Source organism: Danio rerio, chromosome 22 (genome assembly GCF_052040795.2).
Source record: "Danio rerio strain M-AB ecotype USA chromosome 22, GRCz13ab, whole genome shotgun sequence".
In the NCBI taxonomy this organism is placed as follows: domain Eukaryota; kingdom Metazoa; phylum Chordata; class Actinopteri; order Cypriniformes; family Danionidae; genus Danio; species Danio rerio.
The window spans coordinates 27,663,835-27,690,314 of NC_141042.1; the positions used below are offsets into that span (position 1 = coordinate 27,663,835).

Here is a 26,480-nt window from a genome sequence, read left to right on the forward strand (position 1 = left end):
TCGCTCTCCACAAATGTATATAGCGTTACATTTTCAGAATGAGCCTCGATATTTGCATTTTTGTAAAGTATAAGAAACGGAAATTAAATGACATAAAATGAACAGTAATCCTTTATGTGTGTGTGTCTGTATGGGTGTGTGTGTGTGTGCGCTTGTGTGTGTGTGTGTGTTTGCGTTTGTGTGCGCGTGTATGTGTGTGTGTGTGTGTGTGTGTGTGTGTGTGTGTGTGTGTGTGTGTGTGTGTAAAAAGTAATTCAATTACAGTATCTAGTTACTTTTCCAAAAATAGGACTAACGCTGGTCAAGAAATCTAAGTAATCTCAGATATGTCAGAACAAGTTTAAAAGATAAAAAACTTTTTTTATATACTCTATCCTGATTATAGCTCAGAAAGAAGTGACTTATAAATCACCATTAGGGCCAGACAAAATCTCTGGACCTTTAGTATTTCTGCGCTGAATTTTGTAAAAGCATCTCATAAAGCAAAAAAAATAAAATCATAACTAATTTTGTTTAAAGTTTTCATAGCAAATTCAATTTGAAGAGCCACACCCTGTGTTGGCTTGTATCACCTGGTAACAGGATGCCAAACCCCTGCTCCTATTCGCTTACAGGGCTCCGCCCACATTTACATACAACAGCTCTCATATAAAACCAGCATCCGGAGTCTCATTGTCACATTCACACAGAGACACTGGACTGAGACCGACCACAATGTCTAATATTGCAAAAGTGCTTTCCAGGAGGCAGGACAGAGGAGAAGGGCTGGGGACAAATGAGAAGGCCATTCCCTACAACAAGCAGGACTACCAAAGCCTGAAGCAGGAATGTCTGGCTAAAAGAGCCTTGTTTTGTGACCCAACTTTCCCCGCTGAATCTGACTCTCTGGGGTACAATGAACTGGGACGATACTCCTTTAAAACCAAAGGAGTGCAGTGGAAGAGACCCAAGGTAATGTGCGTGTGTGTGTGTGTTTGCTTTCTTTGCACAGGTGGAGTTTAAGCAAATAAAAGGTGTGTTTTTGATGCTTGTGAGTGTTTAATAGAATCTGTTTGTACTTGATAAAATCATTAAAATGCCATTAAAATCCATTTGTTTGCTCAGAGTCCAGAATAAAAGGCTCATTCAAACTTTATTCAGTGTAAATATCAGTAATAAATATTAATATGACATTAAGTAAGCTTAGACTGAAATGTTTTTTTTCTCCCTTGTATGTGTGTTTTTAGAATTCATTTCTATGTGATTCCTTTTATAAAATACTTAAGTTTTATCATATTTATCTAATAAATGTAGAGAAATGAGGGTTGATTCAATGTAAAAGAGTAACTCAATGTGAAATTATATGAAGGGAAAAAACATTTTTTATATTGTTGTTGTTGTCTTTGTGGCATTTAAAGTGTTTTTTCCAGCATAAATTAACCATTTCCTTTTATCCAACTACTTAAGTAAAAAAAAATTTAAAAAACATGTTAAGATTCAATCTATATTAAGTGTATTTAAAAAAAAACAACTTTTGACAATATAATAATACAAAAACTATATTATATATTTTTTATATTTATTATATATATATTAAATATTTTTATATATATATTTTCACACTTAATCAAGTTCATTTTGATGTCAGTAAATTAAATGTATAAAAAATGCTGATTTTTATGTATTTATTTTGCTCTATTTAAAATAATTTCTCTTTTAGCTTGTATTTAACGTTTCCAAAACGATTAAACAAAATTCAATAACACTTAAGTAACAATTCACATCATTAACTACTGACTTATTCCCTGCCTATTATTAAAATATTTACTGTTTATTAGTACTTATAAAGTATGATCTTATTCTACATTCTAAATACAAAATACTATCACAATAACTATTACCTTAATAATTATTAATAAACAGAAAATTTGTTGTAAATTGAGCTATTAGTGTCAGTTAATGGTTTGTCAATGGTGTGAATTGTGCATAAAAATAAAGCATGAGCATATGAATGTTTGTATGCACATAAATATTTGAATAAGTGCGTGTACTGATATAATCACATGGAAAATGATGGTTACTCAGTTTCCTCTTCAGGCGTATTAGGGTTTCTGTTATCATGTGTTGATACTAATAACAACCAGTCTCAGCAGTCTGCTTTGTTATATAAATAGGGCTTTTCTTTCTTCTCATTTTATACGTAAATGTTAGTTCACCTGAAGCATATTCACCTTACAGTATGCGCTGTTTGCTTAGAGCAAATAAAGAGTGTTTTGTTATGCAGGTGTACCACTATACAGCGTAATATTATCAACTCTAATTGTTTTCATATTTTTAAAGGAGCTGTGCTCAAACCCTGAGTTCATCATGGACGGGGCCAATCGGACAGACATCTGCCAGGGAGCTTTAGGTGAGAAAAGATCCGTTCGGCACAATAGTGACCGGGTGTGGCTGTAATACAATAGAGCATCAATGATTAAAGGTCAGACACTGTGGACAAAACATTACTCTTCATGCACCTGTCAGTAATGAGAAGTCCTTTTTTTCATCCTAATGTAAACAAAACATGCAAAAAACTTTAAGTGTTAGTTTTAGTGCATTCTATCAATGTGTGTCTGTACATTGCAAACAACTATCTGAATACAAGAAATCGATGAATGACTTAAGAAGGTACAGACTAGAAACAAGGCAAATTATCTGCCAGTGCAGTAACTTCAATCTTTGTTTTCGAAAATACTATTGGTTGGGTTTAGGGAAGAATGAGTGTGGGTCAGTCTATCGATCAGTCAGTCATTCAGTCAGTCGACAGCGGCCTCTGGTGAATTTATGTGAGAACAGCAGGCACGAATGGCACTCTCGAGAGAAATTTTAAATCTGAAAAATCGTACAGCGGCCTTTCATGGATTTGCGAAAAACAAAAACCACAAAAAACATAGCTCCTGGGATGTATTTGATGGTCTACAAAAATGTACATTAAGGTATGATTTCAGAATGAGCCGGGGTTGTTATACTTGGTTAGATGTCTTGAAAAAAAAACTAAAAATTATTATTTTTTGTTTTTTAAACATTCAAAGCACAATGACTTACAAATGATGACCAACCAACAACACAACAATTGACTATAAAGGATACAATATACAAACAATACATAAGAAAGTAAAATAATAATAGATAAATACAATGAGATAATAATAATAGAAATTAAAGGAAAATACTATTTCCTGCAGAATTTATGTCTTTAAAATAATCTATGAAAGGTTTCCAGATTTGATAGAATTTGTTGATTGAACTTTGTAGTAAAGTTCGTTGTTGTGGGAAGAAGAGAGGGTCAGGTGAGCAAAATCTATTATTATATTTTAGATTGCAACACACGTGAGGCTGTGTGTGTGTGTGTGTGTGCGTGCGTGCGTGCGTGTGTGTGTGCTCTCTCTTCTCTCCCGACTGCTACTCAAGAAGGGAGTCTCTTCGGCGGCCTAATCACCAGAAAGACAGTTGTTATTTATCATTTCTGATTGACCTGCTGATTAGCCGCCGGGCTCCGAGCATGCTCTCCCCCCTTATTGCGTGTTAGATCAAGCTTACCACTCCACAAACTTCTTCCTTTCTTAGGGAGAATCTGATTTTCTCCAGTTCCAAATGTTTTAATACATCCCCTTATTAGACGTATATAGAAGCAGCTTTTTTGTTTCCAGTTTAATATTATTAACCTCTGTAGTACACTGACAAATGAAACTATATTTTGTTCTGTGCTGTGTTTAGCTATCTAAAAATCAGTAATGCCTAGAACAGCAATAAGGGCGTCTGGTTCTATCTGCTTTTGACATATGAATTTTTTTAATGGTCAAACTTAAATCAAGTTATTATTACCGATAAAAATCAACTTCTAAAGAACAAAGCTGGTCTTAAATTTTGTCTCTGGTTGTAAGAAAGCTAAATTTGCAGGCACATAAGTTTTACTAAGTAAGAAAAAAGGAAGAGAAATAATCTTAAAACAACTGTGTAAAATAATCTTACACAATCTGATTTCTTAAACAAAATCAATACGATTTTTGGGGCTAGAAAAACGACACAAGATAGATACAAGATTTTATTCTACAAAATGTTCACAGTATTTCTTGAGATATGGAGTGATAAATAAGCAATTCCCCTTAGAAAATATATTATTGTTTATTTAGCCCTTTTCAAGTGGAAATTTCCCAAAGTTAAAAGTGATCATGTCTCCAAAATCTGTCATTTGGCTTCCAGCAAAAAAATCAGACTTATCCACAATTCCCTGCTTTGACTTGATAAATAAAACAAGATTTTTGAACCTGAAATTATCCAAAGTTCAGGTGTTAGAAATGTACAGTATGCAACTTAGTTTATATTGTATTAGAAAATGCCTCATTTACATAACATAATATAACATTTCAGAATATTTGTAATGCAAAAAATAAAAAATAAAAAAAAAACGTTGTAAATGATTAAAAGCGAGCAATCATGTCTTTCTCACCATATTGTAAGTAGTCATTTAGAATGGCTAAAGGCAAAGAAGAGCTGATAGAGATCAGGCTGGCTTAGATGTGTGTACATCATGGCTCTGTATTTGAGTCACATGGTCAAGAAACAAGATAAAACAAGATTATAATTGTCTCTTTTTTCTCTCTTATTTACTTTTTATTTATCTTATTTATGGGTTGTTTTATGGAGACTTATTTGCTAGTTTCAAGGATGGAAACTTTTGTATTGGGGCTCAATATGTAAAGAAGGGATGTCTTAAAGGTCAATTACTGAATTTTATTTTGGTCCAAGCCAAATTAGCGGTGTACATGAGCATAAAGAACAAGATTTAAGAGATGTCTTGGAAAAATGTTGTTTTGTTTTCTTCTCTTTTGAAGTCAAGAGCCGATCTTGTCTATTTTTAATTGAAAAAGTTTAACAAAAGTGCACTGTGTTTTTAAAAGGAGAACTGCTTTTTATACACGTGTTATATTTATGCTAGAATTTTGGATTTGGGGTTTTATATATTGTGAATCTGTTTTTGTCATTTGTAAAAAAGGGGAATTCACAAGTGTAGCCATTCAATTAGTAATTTTTACACTAAAAAATTATGACAACAAATGTTTTATGCTACTTTAACTTAATTTCCTAAGTTAATCAGCTTTCAACTACCTTTGTTTAGCTATAGAAATTAACATAATATGCAGTCTGACTGAAGTTGAGATGACTAGAAAGGTTCATTTGAGTCAACTAAAAACCTATAGGGGTAAACGGGATGAACATTAGCAATTACCATTTATTTCACGATATACATATTTAAACAGGTACCATAGTTATTGAGATTTTTTTTAACAAACTTAAATACTTCAGAAATTAAAACTTCAGAAATTCCTTGTACTCAGATCTAGATAAGCATGGATTCATTCCTTTTCCTTTGACTTAGTCTCTTATTTATCAGGGGTCACCAAAGCGGAATAAACCGCCAACTATTCAGGCAAATGTTTTACGCAGCAAATACCCTTCCAGCGACAACCCAGTACTGGGAAACTAGATAAACATACTTACTAAAATATGAATTTAGATTATTCTTTTTTTGACAACAAATTCCCCTTCAGGTCAAATTTAATTTATTAAAAAATAAATACCACTTACATCCTAAATATGACAAATTAAATATGTAAACACAAAAGGGCTTTTGAAAAATTCCAAGCGTTTCCCTCAACCTGAACCACTGTCTAAAAAAACCTTACAAGGTGTTTATTTACCTGTATGACATGTTTGCTTTGTGTTGACATGAGTACACTTTCCTCCACCCCAAACTCACACAGGCTCCTATTGTGTAGCACTAAAGACCATGACTGCTAAATTAAAATCGTTACATTAGAAAAGACAATGATGCACGCAGCTTTTGATAATGCGATAAAAATGACTCACTTGAACAAAAAGAGATGTGTAAAATGAGCCAATGTCTCCAAGCAGACAGAAACCTGATGCAAAGTAATATGAGATGGGAGGACATTTTTCATCCTTCTTGCATTGGTGTTTAAAATATATTTGATAGGTGCCTAAACATAGACGTCTTGGCTTAAACAAGGCAAAATTTGGGCTGTCAGTGAAAATCTAATAGACTTCTAGTTCATAAATCAGGTCATCAAATACACTCAAAACATTATTTTTGCTACTTGCTACTTATGTAAAATTAGCCAAATTAACACAATTCTTCCGTTTTTGCGGGGACAGCATCATTATTTTATGTTCAATTTAAGTTGATTGAACATTTAAAAAAAGCTGTCGTTAAGAATACTCAACAGTTGTGTTGTTTCAACACATTTTAAATTAGTTGTTTGAACAAAATTTGGTATAACACTTTATTTTGATGGTCCATTTGATTATTACTGTCTGCTTGATATCTGCTGATTTTGCTCCTTCAACAGACATTTAACTGACTATAAGAAACTTTGCAAGTACATGTCAACTTACCCTAACCCTAGCCCCAACCTAACAGTCTACTTATAATATAATGAGAATTAGTTAACATGTAGATGAAATGTAACTTAATTCAACAAATGGACCATCAAAATAAAGTGTGACCGAACCAACAGCAAAAGTCCTTGTGTGCAGTGTGCAGATTAGACGTAACTCACAGGTGTAGTGATTCCTTCTTATCTATTTGTTTACTATTGTTAGATGTCTATTAGATTTTCACTGACAGCCCAGATTTAGCATTGTTTTAGCCTATTATAGTAATAAACACAAAATGGTTTGGTGGACAAGCTTAGAATGTGTATGCTTGTAAGCAAATATTCTCTGGGGAATGCAATACATATGTAAAAAAGAAGTCAGAAGTTGTGTGGGAGAATATAAAATTTGACTGGGGATTGCAATACGTTTGCTATATAACAAATGTGGTGGCAATTCCAAATTTCTTGGGGGAGTCTCTATAATATTCTGGTGTTTAGCTAAAGTTCCTCTATCAGTTTAAGTTGAATGGCCTTTTTCATTTGCTTTGTTATTGTCTTATTAAAATAGCATTGTTTCAAGGATACCTCCGATACTGTAATTTCTCCACATATGAACAACTCTGCCCATTTTATTTTCCTTTAGCTATTCTCCACTCCATTCAAGCCGGTCAGAATGATCATATCAATAGTACAAATAAAGAGTTCAGATGCAAAGGCCTGGGGCCTCATGTACGAAGACTTGCGTGGAAATCTTACTAAAACATTGCGTACGCACGAAGCTGTAAATGTGCGTACGCAGAAAAAAATTCAGATGTATGAAACACTGCGTACGCCGAATCTCACGCATATTCTTTTGTACATCTGAATGAACGTGAAACTGAGCGCAACATGCACGAGCACAAAACCCCTCCCTGCCTCCTCCCCCGTATGAATATGCTAATGACTATGCTAATATCAAAACCCAACGAAAAAGCAATGGCAAAAGCAAGCAAAAAGAGAAACTTTGAACAGAATGTGAAATGGAGGTGCTGCTTTCGGAGGTAGACCGGAGAAAAGCGGTGTTATTTGCAAGTTTGTTCGGCGGAATTAACAACAAAAGAAAAAAAATAGAGTGGGAGAGTTTAGCTGATACGGTTAACACAGTTGGGTCTGAACATCGTACTGAGTGCATTTAAAAAAGAAATAGTGTGGTTTATATCTGTAAAATGTTGCAGTAACCGTAGCAGTCTCAGTGGCGCACCTCATAAGAAGCATATGATCATGTACTGACACGTTCGAGCATAAACTCGGCTCGAATCCGGCGTCTGATGAACTCTTTCTTCTTTTTTTCCCCGCTACATATCAGATTTTGCCCACTATTTATCACGAGAAAGACAAGTAGGAATCATTAATAAGTTTGTGCATCATATTTTATTTGCACATTTATTGAATGGAAATGTTTCTGATTCACGCATGCAAATTTATCTTCAGATAGAGTCTTTATAGCAATGTGCGTGCAGTAGATAGCTCAGATTACATTGGGAAAACAGGCGACCGCTGCAAATTGTGCTTTAATGTTTAACTGGTCAACTGTATGGTATGGAAATCTTACATACCTACTATATGAACCCGTCTCATACAGACGCCATTGCAAGGATCAGACACTTTGTAGAGAAGAATTTAACACAACTGCCTCTAGGAGTCGCCAATGGAAATAAAACAGACACGCACAAAAAATGTGCGTACGCCTGGCAGAAACCTGCCTTGAAGCTGCGCACATTCCCACGTTCAGTTCATTGTTAGTAAATCCAAACGTGAGCGATTCTGAGCGTGAAACCTGGCGTACGCAAAGTTTTTGTGCGTACGCAGCGTTGATACATGAGGCCCCTGATGTTTGAAATTTAGTTTTACAACCTCATATGTTTATGTTTATCTATTTTACTTTAAAGGCAAAGATTTATTGCCATAGAAAGGTGAAATTAATGAACCTACTCAGAGGAACCTGAAAAAAGGCTTATTTTAGATTAATATTTCATATGGCACTTAAGAGAGAACTCTTTAAGTGAAGTTTAATATATTAAACTAATTTCGAGAGGAGTATGCGCTCATGATTGACCCAGCTGGCTCATATTAACTAATCACGATCCTCCAATCAAAGGATCCTAAGTTCCTATCCTCGTTTTCTCTCTACAACTATCTTTGTCTTGAAGAAACCTGAAGAAAGTCTTGAAGAAACTCTTGAAGAGGAGGGTCCTTCCCTTCTTCCACCTTTATCCAGAATGGGTGGCACGGTGGCCCAGTGACCAGCAAGAATTCCAATGGCTCTGGCTTCTTGCTGGAACATCTGGCATATCTGCGCGGAGCTGGCACGTTCTCCCCATGTCCGCGTGGGTTTCCCCCGGGAGTCCCCGGTTTCCTCTCAAGGCCCGAATACGCTCTACATTATAGACCAAATAAACCTAAGTCTCTTTTACAAGATGTCTCGCTCTCAGGAAGTTCACATTGGCCTTAGCTGCGGGGGAAGTTTTAAAATCATAATGTGCTCAATCTCCCCTCGCCCCGCGAAGGGAGGGAGCCCTGGACTCGAGGATCCCTGGAGCTCAGGGCTCTCTCCCAGGACAGCATACCAAACAAGCTTTTGTAAATCATGAGTTAAGTGTGAACTCTTAAAATGTTCTGTGTCAGCACAAGTGACTTTACCTATCATGTTTTATACCATTTTAAACATCAATGTGCGACTTGTACATTCACAGAAATAAACATATAAAAAATAAACAAATAAATAGTATACGTGTCACATGGGTCTAACACAGTGGTTCTCAAACTGTGGTATGTGTACCACTAGTGGTACGCGGGCTTCCTTCTAGTGGTATGTGGAGGAATCAAATATGTCAAATATGCTACATATGTTTCAAAATTTATCAAAAATGATTTATATATGAATATGACATATAATGATATTTATTATATGACATATAGCCTGTATTTCTGGGGTCCAGGCAACATTTTCAGGTGTTGATGAATTGGCTACTATGCTAATACTTTACATTTAAGTACAGCACTTTTCTTTTTACCCTAAGCACATTTTAATTTAAATGTTGGCGTTTTTAGTTTGTTTTTTTACATTTAAGCACAGTACAGTGTTAACTTTCAGACTAATTATGTTTAAAGTGGCTGACAATAATAAATATTCTTAATAACAGGAATTAATCTGCCACATTTTTGAACTGTACAGAGCTGTAGCTGCTTTACTGAGCTTACTATGCTACTGTATTTCAATACTGCTCATTATGGTGGTACTTGGAAAGACAATTTTTTTCTGAGGTGATACTTGATGAAAAAAGTTTGAGGACCCCTGGTCTAACAGACAACAAACAAAAAACAAAAATCACACATTGGTTATTTAAAACATCTACAAGTCTGTGTTTCGATTTCTAAATCAGTTATACTATTTTTAAACAAATTTAGAGAAATCATTTCTTTAAACTGCAACTTTGTTTGTAGATTTATCCATGGAAAAGATGCTGCGTATTTAAAAGCCTTTTTTCCCATCTCAGTCTGCACTTTAGAAACAGACAGTAAATAATTATCCTGTGATCGATGGCCATAGCTGAGGACAGTTTTTTTAACAAACGTAATTCTGGAGTTATTATAGGAGTAAACGCAATATAGATTTGTAAACAAAGATATGTCAATGCTTGAGCCTACAGATGTACAAAGCAGACCAACCTACCCTAGTATACCATGATGAGTAAGGGATTTAAAACTAGTTATAAATATTAGTGCACCATGGTAAACAGTATCTAATACATGCAGACTCTGAGACGCAGCATGTATATAGATAACATAACCATAGTCCAATATCGACATAAATGTTGCATCAACCAGCTTCTTTTTAACATCAAAGGAAAGGCAGGTTTTAATTCTAAAATAGAACCTTGAAATCACTTTGATTTTTTACCAATTGCTGAATGTGAGAACCAAATGAAAGAGTATCATCAATTAAAATTCCAAGATATTTGTACTTATATTTGTATAATCCCAACAAAAATTTGTAATATTTAACCCACTGCAAAAGGTATCCCCTTATCTGTTGTCTTCAACTCAAATTACCTCATTCCCCTGAAGTCACAAACTCTTCAGATCTAAAGCATTCCACAATGCAAATTCCCATTGTTATACAAGCACCTGGGGGATATTCAGTCTGTTTAAAAAAAAGAGACTCTTTAGGGCGATTCTGTAGCTAGGTCAATTTTAAGCTTATAAACTCCATACTATAGCTCTCAAAAGATAGGTATGCACCTTTTATACTTTTAGGTGCCATTTAAACCAATGAGTTCTGGCTTTAAAACTAAATTTTCTTAAGGTTATGCCTAGTATGCAAAGCACAGTTATTAACATAAAAACAGAGCGCTTTAAGATACTAATGAGTTAAATAAAGTGATCAAACGTTCATCTAAATTCATTTATCATGATTATTATTATTGGAAAAATCATCTCTTATAAAATGGTGTCAGACATGAGTGTAATTGAAACTAAAAACAGACCAAACAGCAGACTAAAGACCAAACATGCTAGCAAAAGTTGGTTCTTCAGTGGCATCACTGCAAAAACACACCTTATTTACAAGATCATAGTTTCAGCCACAGTTTCAGCAAAATCCTTTTGACTTAAGACACTGTTGTGAAAAATATATAATGAAACATGGGAGTGGTTAAATAACTAAGCTTGAAAATTGCAGTTTCAAAGCACACAGTGGTTGATCCATGAACCGTCAGTCTTGAGCCACACAAAAACAAAGAAGCCCAGGCTAATCCTACAGGCTGTCTCTGTAATGAGTGCAACAGAAAACAGTAAAATCATCAGCTTAATGCAGAATAACCCAATAAGTAACTAATGAAGTTCATGTTTCATTTGCAGGAGACTGTTGGCTTTTGGCGGCCATTGCGTCTCTGACTCTGGATAAGGAAATCCTGGAACGTGTAGTTCCATCAGGACAGAGTTTTACAGAGGATTACGCTGGCATCTTTCACTTTCAGGTCAGAACATGTTTTTAAAAATCTGAGACCACCAGGAAAAATCTGGGACTAAAATAAAAAAAAAATGATACCATGCTGCTACTGAAGTCCCTTATTTATTAGGGATCGCCACAGCAGAATGAACTGTCAACCATTCTGACATATATTTTATGCAGCAGATACCCTTCCAGCCCCATCCCTAAACTCAACTGTCATTGAATGATTAGCAAATTGTGCTAAAATGAGGTCATACACAGTCATACAAATAACCCACTAAATAAAAATGTTACTAAATTCTAGTGAGATTGCGTTGGTAGGTTTGAGACAGATTTGCATAATGCTAGTCTATGGTCTTTATTTGCTCCCACATCAGTATCTACATTGACCATCAAATACTGTAGTTATAGCATACGCCTGGAAGAGATTGTATTGTTGACTTGCTGGGATGACACTATGGCCCAATCCCATCTCTATTTTTTTTTACCCCTTCCTCTTGGCCCTTAAAACAGAGGCCCTGTTTACACTAGTGTGTTTTAATTATAAAACGGCGTTCAATATAGAATAGAATGAAAACGATCTGCGTCCACACTAGCGTTTTACCCAGCTTTTCTGAACTGCTCTCCGTCCACACCAAAACACTGAAAACACACATCACGTGACCACACACACACACACACTCTCGGGCAAGCGCTGCAGCATTTCTACCCAGATGAGAGCTGTGCTGGTCACACTGCTCATCAAGCATCTCCCGCTGGATCTAATCTCACTATATTTGCTAAACGTGATATTTAATTAATCTTGTTGTCTATATCTAACGACATATTCCACGACTTTGGTCTTTTGAATCGATTCACAGATAACGTGTTTTGGCTGAGCGCAAAAGATAAGTTTTGCGCAAAGATAAGTTAATGATTAATGTAACCACGTACATTCTGTATATTGACTGATCGCTTTCCTTTATTTCATATAATGTATAAACTTATTGTGCGTTATACTTTCATAATGGCTATCCCTAGTAGCAAAGAATTCTGGCCCAGATTTGGCATAAAGCTGGCACAGCAGGCATTCATCCGGCACTGGCATACAGCATGTGGCCAAACATGGCCCGGGTTTGGCAGAGGCGGCACCGTCTTTAAGGCGGCACACAAGATTTGGGCCAGATGAAAAACGTAGTATTTGGCCCAGATTCAAAAATTTGATAAGTGGGCCATGTGAGTTTGGCCAGTCTTGACCCACATTTAAAATACACTAAAATCATTTTTGAGTAAAGAAAAAAAATTCTACCAATCTGGTCACTTTGAGAAAAAGTGTGCCCACAGTGTGCCTAAAGCGCATCACTCCGTGGGTTTCTCAATTTCATTGCAATCGTGACACACCAACCTATCTGGCCCAGTTCAGGCCCAGTTATGAGTTATTAACTTGGCGGAGACTTGGCCCAGATATGGTCCGTGTTTGGCCCTTGTCTGGAAGCCAGATTTGGTCCAGTAATGTACCGTAATTCACTGCGGCATGTGGGCCAAGCAAAACGTGGGCCAGAGAAATTTTGCTATGTGGGATATTATTGATTATTAAAACTGACATTCAGCAAAGCAGAGGATACGTTTAATAGTTTCAATGAAAATGAAAGTGATGTTATATAGGCTCTGTTTTATTATAAATACAGTGAAGATGCAGCACAACGCCTCAGCATTTCTGCTGTCTGTTAAGTTGTTATTATCTAAAATGAAAATAGCAGTTCCTTAAATCATGTTTTCATTTTATTGTTGAGAAAGTGAAACAACGTAGCCAGGATGATGTGAATGAAGTTATAAAGTACACTGTTCCCTTTGAAGATTTAGCGGACATGTCCTCGAGGGTCTGTTTTCCATATCAAACTTGCGAAGTCTGAACTTACAGGGAAAGGATGCGAGACTGAACTGTGTGTGTAGGCTACTTAATATTGAGGAAAAGCCCCAATCAGATTTTCCGTTTTCAGATGTCTCCGTTTTCCCCCATTCACACTGAGACGGAGCAGCAGCATTTTAGAATGAAAATGGCCTCTCCAGCGTTTTCGAAACGCTCCGTTTTCTGTGCTCGAAAACTCAGGCGTAGTGTGGACGGATGGCGAAACCGTAGCAAAACTTATGTATTTTAAAACGAAAACGCATTAGTGTAAACGGGGCCAGAGTGTGAAGAGGAAAGGCTTCAAAATTTACCCCTATGAAATGGGACAGCACTACAGCACCTGCACACATCATAATATGTCTTCGCTATCTCTTACGTCATATGGGATCGATGATGGTGACTGCTGTAGTTATTCCAGTTGTTATGTTTTTGGTATTTATTTTTAGAAAATCACTGAAGGCATTACTATTTTATCATAACGATAATGTGGCAATTAGATTGTAACTGTAGTATGCATTTACACCGTGGCATTATTCAGCCATATAAACACACAAAACAACATTAACATTATACCAGACACATATACAGGAGATATTATTATGTATTGTAGATAGCAAAATTTAGCGTTTTTTTATTTTAGCGTTTTTTTTTAAAGCATGATGGTCAAACATGAACGGCGTTCTGAATGTTGGTTTTGAGTGTGGTCCTGAAAAATCTCCTTTTCGAGGGCTATCTAGCCCTTTCCCCTATCCTTACGCCTTCAAGATAAAAAGAATTGGGACACCCCTCTACCTCATTTTATGCATTCACGTGAAGGTGAAGGGTTAAGAGGTAGGATAGGGATTGGGCCTATATTCATTCATTCATTTATTTTCTTTTTGGCTTAGATTCTTTATTAATCTGGGGTCCCCACAGTGGAATAGACCGCCAACTTATCAAGATATGTTTTACGCAGTGGATGCCCTTGCACCTACAACCCATCTCTGGGAAATATCCAAACACACTCATTCACACTCATACACTGCAGAAAATTTAGCCTACTCAATTCACCTGTACCGCATGTCTTTGGACTGTGGGGGAAACCGGAGCACCTGGAAGAAAACCAACCAAACGCATGGAGAACATGCAAACTCCACATAGAAACACCAATTGACCCAGCCAAGGCTCAAACCAGCGACCTTCTTGCTGTGAGGCGACAGCACTACCTGTGCCACATTGTTGCCTGGGCCTATATTATACAACAAAATAGCATAACTTGCATGATATTCCGAAGAATGAGACCTCAAGCTTGAATTGATATAATAACTGTTTGTATCTCTGTGTTTACAAGTGTTGATAAAGCTTCCAGAGCTGAAACTCAGATATGATAATGAAAATTTGGTTTTTGATATCACGGCAAGCGATCAACCAATAAGAGCTGAGCAGACTCTCAGATAGTTGGAGTTCAGATACTGTGAGAAGTTATCTGATACATTATTGTAAAATTACTTCAATAATTATTTCCACCCTCTTCGAATGTTATCACTTGATTTAATGGGCGTTATCAGTGCTTATACATTTTACATTAATGTGATGGTTAGGTTTAGGGTTGGAGTAGGGGTAGACATTAATAGAAAAAAACTAATTATTAGGAAATTTAATAAATAACATGAATAATTCTCGTTAAAGGCGATGTGGTGACGCAGTGGGTAGCACGTTTGCCTCACAGCAAGAAGGTCGCTGGGTCGAGCCTCAGCTGGGTCAGTTGGCATTTCTGTGGGGAGTTTGCATGTTCTCCCCGTGTTTGAGTGGGTTTTCTCCGGCTGCACCGGTTTCCCCCACAAGTTCAAAGACATGTGGTATAGGTGAATTGGGTATGCCAAAATTGACCGTAGTGTATGAGTGTGTGAATGAGTGTGCGTATTTCCCAGTGATGGATTACGGCTGGAAAGACATCCGCTGCATTAAACATATGCTGGATAAGTTGGCGGTTCATTACACAGTGGTGAACCCAGATTATAAAGGCACTAAACCGAAAATAAAAAGAATGAATTCCATGTTTTTCCATTATTTATGAATAACCATGTGGATGGAGGAAATTGCCTCCACTGGCTCATATCTATCAGCTGATAACCACTGATAACGTCCATTCAATTGAGTGATAACATTCGAATCGCATTGAAAGCATTGATAGCATTGGAAAACATCTAACATAACTTACACATTGGTGAAAAAGTGGTTTCTTTGATTGTCAGTCATAATAAAATCAATGAATTTTCAAAAGAAGACATTACTTTAACTCTGCCCCGATACTTTAATGTCATTAAAACATACAGTTGAGATTGTACAAATTAGCCATTGAAATTTAATTGTTGAACTGCTATGATGTTGCATTGTTTATTTAATCAGGGTTGGATGTAGATCTATTGTGGGAGACCTTGAAGACTCAATCTGACGCTTAAAAGAGTGTAACATAGAAACTTTAACGAACTGTAGCCTAACTGTTTTAGTCAATAATATACCAATTACAAAATGTAAACATGTGGTTGTTTTCGTATCTCAGTTTTGGCAGTATGGCGAATGGGTGGATGTGGTCATTGATGACCGGCTGCCGACCAGAGATGGGAAGCTGCTGTTTGTGCACTCAGCCGAAGGCTCTGAGTTCTGGAGCGCTCTGTTGGAAAAAGCCTATGCAAAGTAAGTGTGGATAAACTGCTGCTACTTCCTGAAATGTAATAACGAACAACATGATTCTGAGTCATCTGAATCGCTTGGTAAACACTGTACCTGCAACCACATCCTACAAAACACACAACATGTCAAACATCCATGACGGTGGTGCTAATTCCTGTATTTCCAAGGGTAAATGGCTCATATGAAGCGCTGACAGGAGGTTCAACCACTGAAGGATTTGAGGATTTCACTGGAGGAATCACTGAGAACTATGAGCTGAGCAAAGCTCCTCCCAATCTGTTCAAGCTCGTACAGAAAGCACTGGCGCTGGGATCATTACTGGGCTGCTCTATTGACGTGAGTCCCATTCATCATCAATTTAAGCTTATGACTCTTCTGAACCTAGCAAGATAAATGCCATTTAAATACATAATACTGCAGACATTTTCAGTTAAATCTTTTACCGGAGCAGGTCAACAAACACAAATGTTCGGCTTTATTTATGAAGATCTAGATTAGAGGATACTAATTTGCTTGTGAAATCCAACAATTTGCATGTGCTTTTTGTTTTGATTGTCCACCCAAAATGAAAACTTCCTCATCATTCACTAGTACTCAAGTGGTTCTAAACTTTGTGAACTTAATGAATTTCTTTCTTCTCTTGAGCATGACAAATTATACTCTGAAGAATGTTGAAACAAAGCAGCCATTGACATCAATATTATGTCATTGTCTGCCGTTTAACCGGGGCCGGACTAAGCAGAAAACCCCAGACACCTCCTCCACCTCCTCCAGCTCCCCCAAGGGGATCCCAAGGCTTTCCCAGGCAATCCAAAAGACATAGTTTCTGCCCATATAGCAAAATTTCTCTGGGCCAGATCTGGCCCACACAGTTAGTTTTTGTTTGGCCCACATGCCGCTGTACATGACTGGACCATGTCTAGCTTCCATACAAGGCCAAACATGGACCACATCTGAGGCTAGTCAATAACCCAGAGCTGGGTCAGATATGTTGGTGTGTCACGACTGCAATGAATTAGATAAACGCATGAAGCATTTTTCCTTAGGAGTGCTATGAGTGTGCTTTTTCTCGAAGTGACCTGATTGGTAGAATTATTTTTATACTCAAAAATAATTTAAATGTATTTTAAAAAATGGGTCATGATACGCCAAATTTGCATGACCCACATGTAAATTTTTAACATCTGGTCCAAATACTACATTTTATATCTGGCCCAAGTCTTGTGTACCACCTCAAAGACGGTGCCACCTCTGCCAAACCTAGGCCATGTTTGGCCCACATGCTGTATGCAAGTGCTGAATAAATACCTATTGTGCCAGCTTTATGCCAAATCTGGGCCAGAATTCTTTGTTACCTGGGTGGGTTTCTTCCCAATGGGACAAGCCCGAAACACCTCCCCAGATAGGCATCCTGGAGGCATCTAAAATAGATGTCCATGCCACCTCTACCAGCATCTCTTGACACATACATTGTAAGAACAAAAATACTATAGAAGTCTATAGCTGTTTTTCCCCAACATTCCTCAGTATATCATAAATTGTGTTCAACAGATGAAAGCAACTCAGGTTGGCAAAAAGTGGAGGGAGAGTAAATGAATATTAACTTTTAACTGAAGTATCACTTTAAATGTGGATTTTATGTCTGACACACTAAATACCAGGAGATAGAAGTGTGATTTCATTTGCGTAAATAAAATGAATGAGGTATACAAAAGAAAATAAACATTCTTTTTTATTTCTTTTTCATACTTTCTGTTGTATTTTACCATATTTTAGCTTTATCATACATTACTGTTCCTATATATATATATATATGTGTGTGTGTGTGTGTGTGTGTGTGTGTGTGTGTGTGTGTGTGTGTGTGTGTGTGTGTGTGTGTGTGTGTGTGTGAAATTTATAAATGTATTTGATGTAACTTTTAATTAAATTATTGTGTCCTTGCTGGGATTTTTTTTTTTTAAATAATTAATGAAATGCATTTGTATGGTATCTAATGTAAATTCTACATCCATATTTTTACAATGAAAATAAAATTCCCTAGAATTTTATATCAGCAAATTTAATGCATTTATTTGATACTATTTGAAAAACAAAAATCACATTTATTACTTGGATTTGTACCCCTAATTATAAATTAATGCTTATTAACAATAATTAATAATAATAAATCAAAATGTCCAGAAGCTTAAATAATCATGTGTAATTGTTGCACAGATTACCAGTTCATATGAGACTGAGGCAGTGACGAGTCTGAAGCTGGTGAAGGGACACGCGTACTCAGTCACGGCTGCAGAGGAGGTCAGAAAACACCACCAATACAACAATACAGACTCAACAGAAATAACTCAAAGGACATTTATTGACTGTAAACATACCTGCAGGTTCACTTCAGAGGCAGTCTGGTTCAGCTGGTGCGAATCAGGAACCCGTGGGGTGAGGTGGAGTGGACAGGGGCATGGAGCGACAAGTGAGTTTCCCAAACAAATAAACATAAGCTGCTTTCATCACCCTGTTTTAATGCGCATTTCAAACTATCACATCAGATTAGATTGTACAAATAATTTTATGCTCATTTTGACTTTCACAAAAAAGTAGTCATAGTAGTTCAAACTGCATTTGCTGAAATAGTTTTTTTGCAGTTTATTTCCTAAACTAATTAAACTAATTTCGAGAGGATCACATGCTCATGATTGATCATGGCTGGTCCTGGATCACCTTCCCCTATCGTGCCAATCAGATGAATACTAACTCACTAGAAATAACCAGAGTTTTCACTTCAGTTCTCTTCGTCTTAAAAAAAAAAATCACCCCTTCCACCCCTACTCCTTCCCCTTCTCCTGATAGGGCAGCACAGCAGCCCAGTGGTTAGCACTGTTTCCTCACAGCAAGAATGCCACTAGTTAGAGCGCTTATCGGGCCAATTGGCGTTTCTGTGCGAATTTTGCATGTTTTCCCTGTGCTCATACACATATATCATAAGCAAATTGACTAATCCAAAGTGGGATCATATGAAAAACTCTTAGCCAGCTATATCCCTTAGATATTCTTAATATGTTCTCGAGACCTCCCTAAGCTCAAACTCCCCTCTTGCCCCTCAAACGGGAGGGATCCCCGGGCTCGAGGATCTTATAAGCTCAGGCCTCTCCCCGGGACCACATTCCAAACATATTTTATTATCAATCATCAGCCAAGTATGAACTCTTGAAACATTTTTTGTTTAAAACAAGCCGAAAAAATAAATGAAGAATAATAGAGTAATATAAGCTGCCATCTCGCCGAAGAGTAGCACTTAAGAGTCTTTCCCTTGCACTTTTCCAAACAATACTCATTTACACTTATCCCGGAAAATGGCCGAAAACACTGTATTATCTCACCTTGTTAATAAACTGTATTTGTGAGAAACACAGACGAGCCGCTCATCCCCTGATCAAATCAGCTGCCTAAGCTTTTGGATGTAGCCTCATTTTTAATTTCTTCTTTTTTTGCTAACTTGCAAAGATTCCCTTTCGCATTGTAATGAGTCTGGTTACAAAAGAGGTGAGGATCCAAATGCAGTTGATTAAGAGAATTGTCAGGCAGGCAAAGGTCAAAACAGGGACAGACAGCAGCATGCAGATAATACAAAAACGTAGTAAGAGTACAGGCGAATGGTTGGGACAGGCAGAAAACAGTGTAAACTGTAAAACAAAACAAAGGTCAAAAACATGACAAGGCAAATGCTTCATTGTGATCTCAAAGTTTACAAGACTCAGCAATGTTTGTGGGAAAGTGTGGTGTATAGATATAGTCCAGGTAATCAATGAAGATGAGTTTCAGCTGTGTGTGTGTGTGTGTGTCTGGATGACTGTCAGCTGTGGCAAGAGTAATTAGAGCAGGGGTGGCAACCCTGTTCCTGGAGAGCCACCTTCCTATATCAAACACACCTGCCTGTAATTATCACGTGGTGTTCAGGCCCTAATTAATTGGTTCAGGTGTGTTTGATATGGGTAGCAACTGAAATCTGCAGGAAGGTGGCTCTCCATGAACAGGGTTGGCCACCCTTGGATTAGAGCAATGACTAGACCCTTTTCACAATGACGTCACTTCACTTCCCCTTAACGCAGTATTTTTTGTTCCAGTTTACCTTTGAATGTATGGGATACTTCTCTGGAAAATGAACAAATGAAAATATTAACATTGCACATTGTGATTTAAACCTGTTAAATGTGTCCAAATTGTTCTTTTAATACTAAACTGCTTTCTGAGTTTGAAATATTTAAGTTATTAAAAATTGAAATATGTTAGTGTTTATCAAGACTTTAGGTGCGTTCGACTTCATGCAGCCCTACGCAGATCAATCGAAATCTGTCTTAAAGCGGCTGGTTAGAAATTTTGTCCAGATTGGTCATATGTGGCATCAAAGTACCGCGACAGTGCCCCGAGATCAGACAACTAATTCAGACCGTGCAGCATCTGAAGAGCAACTGCTGGAGCAGCGATGACGACACCAATATTACCAATAAATAATCTGGTTATAAAGGCTGGCTTGTTTGCACAGGTTTATTTTTTGACCTTTTTTTGACTATGCACTGCATTCAGCTCCATAAATTATTTAAATGATATATTTTATTAAACAGCCTAAATATTAACTTAAATAAGTCTTACAGACTTGAAATAAAATAATTATCATCATTGATCCTGACACCCCTAAAGGGTTCTTAACAAATTAAGTAAAAAAAAAAACTATATTACTAAATTATTATAAAATGATTTTTAGGATTATAAACATATGTATTTTATTTCCTGTCTAGCCGCCTTTGTAGCATATTCAAACAAGAAGTATTAGCCTAGAGTGATGTTTGAACTTCTAGAATTTGTGCTTATTGCTTTGTATTTAATAGACCTGTTCGTTTTTACCATCTCATTTCTCCTTATTTCTCTCATGCATTTGTAATATATTTCATTCATAATTTCCTTATTATTTAAAAATGAACTATAGTTTGTAGAGACCGTATTCTGTTTTATTTGTAAATCATTTGTTGTTATAAATAAAAAATGTAAAAAAAAAAAAAATGATGATGATGCCATGTGATCGGTCAACATGACAGCGCAACTTTGAACCCCGAATTGTCCGGCTGTCTGGCTTGATGGCTCCTTGACGGCTTTCAACTCCGCCCCCGCCTGTGCTCGGCTAATCTCATTGATCACCGACGGCAGCCGTGCTTCATGTCGAACGCACCTAATGATATGTTTGCAGCCTTTTCACTTATAAATTCAGTTTATATCCTCAATAATGGAATTATTTTTACTTTGATGCTGCTATGAATATAAATGAATATTATTTGTTATGTGAATGTTCCAGCATGAGTAAAATTCTTTATTAAACTTTCTCATTTTACTGATCCATCAATGTTTATTTTTTATTTATGTATTTATTTATTTATTTATTTATTTTTGCAGTTTCTCCATTTGAATGAGTTAAGACCTTTAGACAGTGTCCTGCCACCACTTACTGGGTGGTTTTAATTTAAAATCTGTATACCTTTTACCCTTATTAATAATATATAACAAACAATTTCAGGTGGCGCAGTGGGTAGCATGTTCACCTCACAGTAAGAAGGTCGCTGGTTCGAGCCTTGGCTGGGTCAGTTGGCGTTTCTGTGTGGAGTTTGCATGTTCTCCCTGTGTTCGAGTGGGTTCCGGTTTTCCCCACAGTCCAAAGACATGCGCTATAAGTGAATTGGGCAGGCTAACTTGTGTGTGTGTGTGTGGATGGTTTCCAGTGATGGGTTGTGGCTGGAAGGGCATCCGCTGCGTAAAATATGTGCTGGATAAGTTGGCGGTACATTCCACTGTGGCGATCCCTGATTAATAAAGGGACTAAGCCGAAAAGATAATGAATGCATTGTAGTGAGTCAACGGATCGTTCCAGAACCGAACAAGCCACAGACCATGTTATCCTTAAAAGATTGGTTGGTGCCTACGAGTCTGAGATTGATTTCATTTTCAAAGCAATCCACAGGCACCCAGCAAAAGGCAAATCCACAGGATACCTAGCCAGTCAACATCACAGTTGCGTGTTAATTAACTTTACACCCTAAAACAATAAGAGGCTCTACAATCAAAAACCCACCAAACCGGTTTTTGAGAAGTACCTTTTGGTTCGCGTGTCCTTTGGCGTCTGCAAGGAATACACATTCTCAGGCAGACACAGAAGCGATCAGAAACGCTTCCAAAGTTTAATGGACATACAGTAAAACTGTGTTTATTTGAGTAATGTATGTTTGCTTTATGTTTCTGTAGGTTTTTGTGTGTACATGTTCCATGTGTTTAACAAAACTGTTATAGATAGTTCTTGAGTAATAGCCCTCAGTGACAAATGAAATCTACAGAATGTTTATGACATACTTCATGTTTGGTATTGATTGAAAGCTAGGAAAGTTTCAAATGCATTGGTTTATATGAAGAAACCATATTATGAAAGGTGTCCATGTTATGAGACTTTATTTTAACAACTATGCTATCAAAGCAGCACCAACACAATTTGTCAACCCGGCCTTCTAGAGGGCAGAATTGGGGTGTGACTCCACCCCGCACCTTCTCTGATTGGACAAGTATTGTGTAGACCCAGCCTCTACCAAAGCCTATAAAACTTTGAACAAAGGAATTTCATTGTCGTCTTTTGCCGGTCATCCTTGCCAGTCGTCACCGCCGTCGCTGCCCGGACGTCGCTCTTCTCGTGCTGTGGCCGTTACATCGCCTCGCCGGAAGCCTCGTTACATCACGGAGCAGACCGCGACCTTCACTTGCTGCCGGCTCGACCCCCGATCTGCTTGTGCAACCGCTTCAACAACAAGCCATCGGGTCAACACATCCAAATTCTGAAACTCATCATAACTACAGGAACCCAGGAAGGACTTCGAACGCCGCTTTGTCCAACATCCGTATCCCTAGCAACCGACTAAGGAAACCCCTCTTCACCGACAAGGGAATTCCATCACGTCACTGAAGTTGCTACGCTGACCAATCAGCTTCGCCGGGATTTCCCTTTGGACCAGTCGAGGAAACCAAAAATTACATCAGAACGCAAGTAGCACAAACAAGGTTTCTACCCATTACTGAATCTGGTGTGAATTATGTTTAAGTAGTAAAGAATAGCAAATTTCTCTGCTTTTATGGTTTCTCTCAGGTTGCAATGCTAAGAACTTAGCAAAGGCTAGAAGTTGAATCCACTCAGTCAAAACTCTCCTCAAACTGCTTGTGCGTGTGTGTATGTATGTTCATTTGTTTGTTTTACGTAGATTAGTACTTTGTGTTATAGAGTAGCAATAAACTTTTGTTTCGTTTTAAGATCCGTGTTGGTGTGTTGTGTGCTTTATAAGTTAATGCCTCAGCTTCAGATACTGCTACCTTGCTTAATAAATAATTAGATACTGTTTTTATATTGTTATTGTTGGCCACGTAATAATATAATACAGAATTGCTTTACACTAAACGTTCTATTTGCTGGTCAAATACTTAAGTTAAGTGTAAGCTTTAAATAATTCTATGTGAATCATGTTCGAATCTTTGATTCGAATCCCCAAAGTTTAAACATGATTTAAACCAAAGAGCTGATTCTTACAGCATGAATGAAATAATTTCATAACTTAATAAAACTGCATTTTAATCTTATAATTAAAATGCAGTCTTATTGTTAGAAAACAGCTGTAGTGACCATCTTACCATTTCTGAAGTAAATATTCAGCTGACTGGGTGAATTCTCTATGGGGAGTTCTCCGTGAAGTGAAACCAGACGACATGTGACTTCATGTGAAAAGGGTCTATTGAGAGTTTTAGTTTGGTTCTGTGACAGACTTGTAGTTCTCCAGCGATCTGTAACTGCTTAATCAATTGGTAATCATAACACACATATTGAAAAAGATGGATAGAATTTTGAAAGTACAGTAAAAAATGTCCTTTTCAGTTCCAAAGAGTGGGACAGTGTCCCACCGGAAGAGAAAGCTAAACTGGATTATTCAGCTGAAGATGGAGAGTTCTGGTAAGAGATTTTCACATTTATTCTTTTACTCCAACTCAACATGTAACTTGACTAATAAATCTTCCTCCTCCTCTCAGGATGGCCTATTCTGACTTTATACAGCAGTTCTCCAAGTTGGAGATTTGTAATCTGACTCCTGACACTCTTTCGAGTGAAGAAGTGAATCGCTGGAGCTACAGTCAGTTTGAAGGCAACTGGAGGGTGGGCTCCACTGCAGGAGGCTGCAGGAACAACCCTGGTAAACCAAATCATCCACAATGTGCTTGAAGACAAGCTTTGTGTGCACTGTCCAACTGTTTGGTTTCTTCTCTCCAGCGACGTTCTGCTCAAACCCTCAGTTTATGATCAAGCTGGAGGAAATAGACGATGATCCTCATGATGGAGTGAATGGGTGCACATTCCTGGTGGGTTTGATGCAGAAAGATGGTCGTAAAGACAAGCGCTTTGGACGAGACCTAAATACCATCGGATTTGCCATCTATAAGGTCATTTCCTCAGTACTATCACTAATACGTCTGAAACAAGTGATATTGCATGTAACGACTACTGAATGCTGAATAATGTCAAATGTTTTTGTGTTTTTCAGGTTCCGGATGAGGTATTTATCAACTCAGTTCTTCTTGGACATAAGAGTAACTGAACACCACATATTTCAATTCAATTTAATTTGAACTCATCTTTATTTCTATAGAGATTTAACCATGTAGATTGAGTCAAAGCAGCTTAACATAGAAGTTCTGGTAAATTGAAACTGTCAGATCAGTTTTCAGAGTTGAAGTTCAGTTTAGTTCAGTTCTGTGTGGTTTAATTTTCACTGCTTAAAGTCCAAACACTGAAGAGCGTTAAATAAGTCCCAAAACCAAGCAAGCCAGTGGCGATATTTAACTAGTGTCCTTTTTCAGAGAGCCCCTAAAAGAACATGGTCATGGTACAAAAAGAAATGGAGAATTTAGTGAGACTTAGTTCAGTGATTTAGCTTTTCTTGCAAAATATTGCATTGAATTCTCCAATAAATGTTTCCCTTTGGTCGCAGAACTTGTGAAAAGTAAAATATAACCATTTTGTGATCGATCCTAAAGTTTCTTGGCAGAACGCAAAGCATTTGTGAGAGAAAAGCAAATTTAAGTATGGAATAGGGATAAAGTTTATTCATTAAGCATCATCAGTCAGCCATTTTGGAAGTAAAGAATGTAGACAATAGCACTAAACTAGAGGAATTTTTGCAAATTTAGCCAATTATTGCTGCTGAAAATGATCAATTATTGAAATGTTTTGAGATGTACAACTTGGGTAGAGCGTAAAAAAACGTTTTTACTGTCATGACAAATCAAGCAGAAAGAAGAAAAAACCTGTCTGAAGAACAAAAGTTGTTTGTGTTTGGCCACAAGGCCATTCATGTTTGTTGTTAGCATTTCCCGTTAAATAAGTGAAATATTAGGCTAACATCATAATTCATACTGACTTATAAGCAGGGCCAGATGGAATCTGCGGACGTTTTCTTCTTTGTTATTTCTGCGGAGAATTTTAGCAAAAATCTGCGGATTTCTGCGGAATGATTTTCATCAATGAGTGTCATAACTAAAACCTTAATATATGAAATAAAAAATAATACCTTTTTGTAACTTTTCAATTGTTTTATCCAATTGCAGTCAGATTAAAAAAAGGTTACCACTAGGATATTAGTGGTTACAACTATTATATATATATTTTTTATTTCCCAAATGGAAACATACTGGTTCACTGAACAATTCACTCAAAAAGAAATCTAATAATACCCAAACTCTTTTAAACTTCTCCCAAACACAAGAAGAAAAAAAAACATATAATGTCTTAGCTGTTTGATGATGGTCCTTTCTTCTGAACAAAGAGAAACATTGAGTGCGTTGAAAGGTTGAAAGTCACTGATCCACTTCTTCAAACTCATAGGTGATGTTTCAATGAAACTGCATGATGGCCTTCAAGAATAATCGTCCAAGATTAATCAGACCTCATACCCTTACAACATTATGGAAGTGCTTAGGTTGAGCTTAAAACTCTAGGTTTCTCAACTAATACTTCACAAAATTACTATTAGTTTGAAGTAGCCTCAAAGAACCAAAACTGACCTCTTTCCTCTTCTTCTTCTTATCTTTTTATACCCTCTATGTATCTCACCAGCGCCCTCTAGTGCCCTGTAGTTTACATTTGAAAAGTATTTTCCTTTCATTATTCAATAGATAAACAAAAAACAAGTGACAGACATTTAATTCTGTTACATTTTATTCAATGTTTAACATGCAAATCCAATTAGATTCAATTTATTTGGTGAACAAAGCAAGTCTCTCATATAATATCTCTAAAAGACAGAAAATATGACTGTACAAACTGCATTGTACATAAATCTGATGAACATTTTCATAATAGTCTATAGTATTACTTTAATTAATAAAAAAAACTGAATAAATACAGATTTACACACATTTACTCAAGTTAATAAACAGAGTTAAT

At 36.9% G+C, this 26,480-nt stretch overlaps 1 protein-coding gene across 4 annotated transcripts in view; it reads left to right on the forward strand.

Moving 5' to 3' along the window:
* Positions 1–677: 677 nt before the first annotated feature.
* The window catches only part of capn8 (calpain 8), a 35,031-nt gene continuing 9,228 nt past the window's right edge, over positions 678–26,480 (forward strand). For 2 of the 4 annotated variants that reach the window (XM_087302416.1, NM_001244080.2), the window contains 11 exon segments: positions 678–951; positions 2,320–2,389; positions 11,319–11,437; positions 15,843–15,976; positions 16,141–16,309; positions 18,188–18,271; positions 18,355–18,440; positions 23,919–23,993; positions 24,071–24,231; positions 24,309–24,478; positions 24,580–24,591. In XM_087302416.1, the coding sequence (XP_087158542.1) occupies positions 715–951; positions 2,320–2,389; positions 11,319–11,437; positions 15,843–15,976; positions 16,141–16,309; positions 18,188–18,271; positions 18,355–18,440; positions 23,919–23,993; positions 24,071–24,231; positions 24,309–24,478; positions 24,580–24,591 (1,317 nt within the window). In that variant the 5' untranslated portion in view covers positions 678–714. 4 annotated transcript variants of the gene reach the window in all.